We start from the raw sequence: 6,000 nt of genomic DNA, 5'->3' as shown, positions 1-6,000 counted from the left end.
CGCGCTCCCTGCAGCAGCTGCAGTATCAGTCGCAGCGGCCGCGGCAGCCCAGGCGCGCCGGAAAGTCGGCCGGGGGCTGTGTAATGGTTGAATAAAGTGACCCCGTCTAGGGAATCCCCGGCTGACAGTTACGTAAGGGACCGTGCGCAATTGCTGTACTTAGCATGGAAACCCACCTAGTCCTGCTACGCAACTTGCCCGTCGTCCCCTCTTCCCGCTCTCCTCACAGAGCACCCGGGCGAGCACTGACTCACCTGTGCCGACCGCCCCTCAGCGGAGGGGAGACCCCCTGCTTTTATGGAATTTTTAAAGCATGATTAAAAAACACGTCCCTCTTGGAGGGAGGTTTAGCTGTTTATGTCTAAAAGAGCGATGTAGCCCCCCAGTCGCTTGTTTTAAACCTCTCTCATTTGTATTATCCTGCTTTTGGCAGTCTTATGCATATTGGTGCTGAAATAGCAGAAGCTGAGAGAGTCAGAGACGGGAGCTGCAAACCAGGATCTGCTGTAGGTCTAATTTTAGAAGAAGGGGGGGGGGAAGACTGTTAATGCTACAGTGAATAAGACACTATGCATTTCATACTCTGAAATCCACACACCACCACTCCATCCAAATAGAGAGGGCAACTTTCAATACAGAGTATTATTTTGAAACAGAGGTATTTCTTGCACCCTCTCCAAAAAACTGTGAACCCAGAGCCAATCTTATGAAGCATCTTACTGTATTTGTCTCTATATTCAAGCTGAAACAGCACTCAAGTCCAACAGAAAAAAATATTCTTCGAAAAAAAAAAGTTTTATTTTCTGAAGTTAGCACTTGGAGTAAAAAGGAATTATAGTTTTCTTTCTTTTAAGTGTTCACTGGGGGCCATAACGTGCCATTGATTTTAAAACACAGGCCCTGACTTTAATGAGTTCTGCTTAAAAAAACCCTTATCCTGTAGGCCCAATCTGGCCTTGAATTTCAATGTACTGGTTGTGAGGGGCAAATATTCCTTCAGAGTCTCTTAAACTGGAGCAAGCACTCACCTGTGGCTCTGTTTGCATGCCAGGGAAGGACAAATGCCCACCTGGGCACCGCCTGCTTTACCCGAGGAGCAAAGGTTTGATGGAAGACACCTTTTACCCCATGGGCCCTTTATTGCTCCTGTTTACCCCAGGTGGCACCGAGCTTCACCGTGGTTGGTGTGCAGGTCTTTCACTGGGCTCCGCTGTGGAAAGCACGTCAGGAGATGAGTGTTTACAAACACTGCGCACACCACAGGCAGAGGGGAAGCGGCCTGCAGTGCCACTGGGGGCTGCCGCCCGTCCAGGGTGGGGGCCAAGACCTTCCCCTCCATTACTTTTGTGCTGCGTGTTCCATTCGTCAATGTACAGAAATATATGGGCGGCTTAGATTGCATACAGCAGTCCTGAGGCACTTTGGTTACAGGCCGTAGTATCTCCAAGAGAAAGAAGGAAAAAAAAAAAAAAATTTATGGAGTGAGCCAGAGCTCAGGCCCCTGCTGGCAAACCTCTTCAGGGCACCCCCTGCTCGGGGAAGCGCTCTGTATACTCCTTTCGAGAGTTTGAAACCCCTCACGCCATCAAAATGAGGGGGTTCCTGCTGCTCCCCCCCTCTCCCAGCCCCCCCGTCCCCCCCCGTGCCATCCGGGGCCGACTTCTGCCATCTGGCAAACACTCGGTCCGGGGACTCGGAAAGTTTTTCTGAAAGTCTACATCCCGACAGTGCCCCCTCCGTTGTTGTTTTCTCTCCCCTTGGAAGCTCAGGGCGTTGGGTTTTTTAGTCCAATTAAAAAATTCGGCCCCGCTTTCCAAAATCCAACCTCCCCGCCCCCCCTTTCCTTCCAGCCGGCAGCCAGCGGAGGGAGGCCGGTCGGCGCGAGCCTGGCACGGGAGGGCCCCGCACCGGCCCCGCGCCCCACAACAGCCGGTAGTAGCCGTTTTTTTCCTCCCTCTTCTCCCTCTCCCTCGCCTCTTTCCGCCCGGCTTTGTGTGAAGTTTGCGGCACATTGCAGATGAGCCCTTAGCGGCGAGAGGAGCCTATTGTTCCCCGCCAGGAACTGCTTGCTGGGGCTGTGCTGGCTTTTGCCTTTGGAGCTGCCTTCTGCAGTACCGCCAGCGGCCTCCGGGGCCCGCTGTGTCGCGCTCTCGTCCAGGCAGAAGCACGGCGGCCTCAGATCTTTTTGTCTGAGCGAGAAGAGAAGTGAATCCCGCTGCCGCCGCCACCGCCGCCGCCGCCGTAGCTGAACAGTGTGTGTGTGTAAGGGAGCGAGCGAGGGAGCGAGCGAGCGAGGGAGGGAGATCGCATGGAGCCGCGGCTGTAACACACACACACTGTCAATACCTCACTCCGGCTCCCCCCCCCGCCCCACCACAACAGTAACCCAATTCATTGTGTGATCCAGCAGCACCATGTTGAGTCTCATGTGCAGGCTGGATCGGCTGGGTTTGTGGTGCTGAGAGAGGCAGCAGCCGCGGGAGGAGGAATTTACTGAGAGGTGCCCCTCTCCCTCCCTGCCTCTTCGCCCGTGTGTTGTGTGGAGACAGGACTCGCAATTACCACACTCTCGGGGCTCCCTTATTCCTTTTAAACTTTTTTTTAAACAAGCCCCTCTCCATGGCTGATCCCCGGCCGAGCACGGGCACCTGGGTCTCTTAAAGACAAGGAGGAGCCGGGGATTGTTGTTGTTGTCGGCCGTTTTTTTTTTAAATTGGATTTTTTTTTTTACGAGAACCTTTTTTATTACAAAAATGGCAAATTCGACGGGTAAAAACCACGCAGACCAGCGGAGAAAGGGACTCGCTTTCCTGGACGAGCTGCGGCAGTTTCACCACAGCAGAGGGTGAGGAAAATGGGGAGATGGAACGGGAGGGGGGGAGGCTTTTAAACCGACCAGATCCAACTTCCAGCCCCTTCCCTGAAGGACACGGCAGCCCTAGCGAGGGGAGAAAAGGGGGCAGAGCTGACAAGTTGTGGTGTTTTGTGTGTATCTCCTTTGGCAGGTCTCCTTTTAAGAAGATCCCCGTGGTGGGTGGGAAGGAGCTGGATCTTCACGCTCTCTATACCAGAGTCACCACTTTAGGCGGATTTGGGAAGGTGAGTGGAAGTTTTAATTTGGGTTTCCCTCCCACTAACCTCTTCCCAAAAGTCTCCTCTGACCCCCAGGGGTGGCGGGGGGAGCCGGGGTGGCCGAGAACCGTCCTATTTAAAGCCGGTTATAGAAGGTGGGGGGTGGAAGGAGGAAGCGAGCAGACAGGCAGGTTGGTGGCTCGGCCTTGTCGGCGGAGCGATGAAGGGGGACCCGGGGGTACAGCGCACACCCCGCTCCTGCCTCCCCCGCCTCCGCCGGACCCCTTCGCCCCTGCCCCCTCCCCGCGGCAACGAGAGGGGGGAGCAGGGAGCTGCGGGCGGCGAGAGGAGGCTTCTTTCGGCTGTGGTGGCAGCTCTGTGCGTGTCTCTCTCTCTCTCGCATAGGGAAAGACAGAGAGGAGAGAGAGTCTGAGTGCAGTTTTAGTGCAACTCAAAATTAGCGGGCATGTTTAACATCGATAATCGGCACGGAGCATGGGCTAGGGAACGATCCTCGCAGCCGGGGGGGGCCGGGCGCTGCCCTCCGAGCCTTTCCCGGGGAAAAATAACAAAAGGGGCACCCAAGACGGTGTGTAATCAAATAGCCATCTTTAGGCTTCAAGGCTGGGGACAGAAATGTAGGCCTCAAAAGAAAGGCCTCTCTATGTCTGTGGATCTGTGTTGGGGGGAACCCCCCGGGCCGGCGCCCCCGCGCCCCGCAGCCCAGGGGGCGCCCCCGCAAGCACTTCCCTGCATTATTTTAAACTTCTTTGGGTTTTTAACGGACCGCGTTAGGATTTAAAAGGGGGCGACAGAGGGACTCCCGATTGGTTATTGTCCAGGCAGTAAAAACAAAAACAAACAAACCCCAAAACAATACCAGCCTTCCCGGCCGTCCCCCCAGAAAAAAAATATGTTTATATTAAAAAATAAATGCATTAAGAGACCCGTGAGAAGCGTGATTATTCCCGAAGGGTGAATACTACCCACTGTCAATAAAATACATAATCCTAAATCCCATATACATTTGTGCTTATTTATTTTTATATATTTATCTATTTGCTTCATTGCAGCATGTGTTTTTTTGTGATGTTCGCTGTCAGCAACATGTTTTCGTGTACGTTGTGTATCTCGGCCTGTGTGTTGTTTTTGACAGGTATCAGAGAAGAATCAGTGGGGAGAAATTGTAGAGGAGTTTAACTTTCCCAGAAGTTGTTCTAACGCTGCCTTCGCTTTAAAACAGTATTACTTGCGGTGAGTGCTATCAAGCTGTTCCAGTAGTATTTTTGAGTGTGGGGTTATATTTGGTTTTCAATGTGTGCAATAATAAAAATATCCCTGCTCTTTAAAAATGCTATAAAATAAAGCAGAAAGAACTTGTAATTTCTTACTGGTCTGGTGCAGTGATCAGTTAAAGGTGATTCTGTTTCTTAGTTATTTTGATTTTATACCTGCAAGCGTTAAACTTTGAAGGGATCCCAAGTATACAAGCAATATATGTCAGAGCCATTTTTTTTGATTGTTTTAGAACGACGATACTAAAGGACTGTTACTAAGAGATCATGTTGTTATAGTTATAGAAAGTTAGGTTAATTTTTGGAGCACTGAAATGTGTTGGTATGTGTAAACTTGTTTACTACTCAGTGGGGTCAGACATTGAATGAAAATGCATCTGCAGGAAGGTAAACTGCTTTGGATAAATTATATTGTTATCAATTACTAGCAGTATATATTTTTTGTTTTAGAGTACAAAGAGCTAAATAATTTTTTTATTACTTGAAAAATAAATTTTTGCAGGTTTTAAAAATAAGATTGCATTCCTTGAAATGATACAGGTTATTTTTTGTAATATAGATTATTTTTCAGTGTAGCGTGGAGTTCATATTGTATATTTTAAATTACTGTTTGTGGTATTATTCAGTTACTAGATTACTTTTTAAAAAGAAATTATTTTTTATTAAGTTTTGGTGATTTTTTTTGTGGAAAAGATTTTTAAATGATTGTGTTTTAGATGGTATATGTAGACATCTGTATTTCATTTAGAAGGGAGTTTTGTGAACACTGGTTAAGGAATGTAATTTTCTGTTTCTGCATTATAAATATGATATTTTTTCATTGAAATTAATGATAATATAGGTGTGTAATATGTACAAAAGATGTATGGACTTCTGGGTTTCTGTTTTGGTGAGCTGAGTACACACAGGCTTTATCTGTTCTTAGTTGGGCCTTCTGAATTAGGAAATGCAGTAATTGTACAGGTGCACTTTCTATTGGTTGTCCTAGATTGACTTCCAGCTTGAAGCTGTAGAGTTCATAGCACAGTGGAGCAGTTATTGAGTTACAGTGATGTCTGAAAAACCTTAGTCAGATATTTGTAGTTACTGAATTTTTCTTTTTTTTTTTTGTGATGACATATGATTTGCTTTAAGATCCAGATTAAGAAAAGAAATTACTGTTGTTAATATTTTTAGCAATTTTTATGATTGGTAGCAGGCCTAGGCCTAGGAATTAAGTGAGAAGCTTGCTTTAGGATGTCCTTCCCTGTTGCTTTTATAATCTCCCCCCCCATAGTATTGAGGTAGTGTTGCTGAAGATTTGTCATATCATAGAAAGCAGTTATTTCCTTTTTGAACTTTCCTGTTGGACCATGTAGTCTGTTACTTGACTAGATTTTACATGTAATATGCAAAATGATAGTTTTTTGATTTTTTTGTTTTGTTTTGTTTACCCTTTGCTTTCTATTTCTGTATATATCGTAAATATTGGAACAGCCTGACTTTTTGCAGGAAAAGATTGACATTTTTGTTTTCATCTTACTTCAAAAACCTTTATATGCTGGGACAGTTAACACAACTAGTGTTAATTTAGACTTCTAATAATTATTAATTTTAATAAGATACTAGTTTTTAAGTTAGAATCAGACATACA

The 6,000-nt window shown here is 47.0% G+C and overlaps 1 protein-coding gene across 1 annotated transcript in view; it reads left to right on the top strand.

Annotated features, from left to right (window-relative positions):
* The first annotated feature begins 1,923 nt into the window (after positions 1 to 1,923).
* ARID2 (AT-rich interaction domain 2) overlaps positions 1,924 to 6,000 on the top strand; it is a 102,640-nt gene continuing 98,563 nt past the window's right edge. Inside the window, exons 1-3 of the mRNA XM_018080594.3 lie at positions 1,924 to 2,845; positions 3,006 to 3,099; positions 4,229 to 4,326. Coding sequence (XP_017936083.1) covers positions 2,754 to 2,845; positions 3,006 to 3,099; positions 4,229 to 4,326 — 284 coding nt within the window. The 5' untranslated portion in view covers positions 1,924 to 2,753. The remainder of the gene's footprint in view (positions 2,846 to 3,005; positions 3,100 to 4,228; positions 4,327 to 6,000) is intronic.

Source organism: Manacus vitellinus, unplaced genomic scaffold (assembly GCF_001715985.3).
Source record: "Manacus vitellinus isolate BGI_N305 unplaced genomic scaffold, ASM171598v3 scaffold_5_pilon, whole genome shotgun sequence".
NCBI classification, from domain to species: domain Eukaryota; kingdom Metazoa; phylum Chordata; class Aves; order Passeriformes; family Pipridae; genus Manacus; species Manacus vitellinus.
Note: the sequence above shows the minus strand (reverse complement) of the source record. Positions and strands in the feature narration are given on the sequence as shown.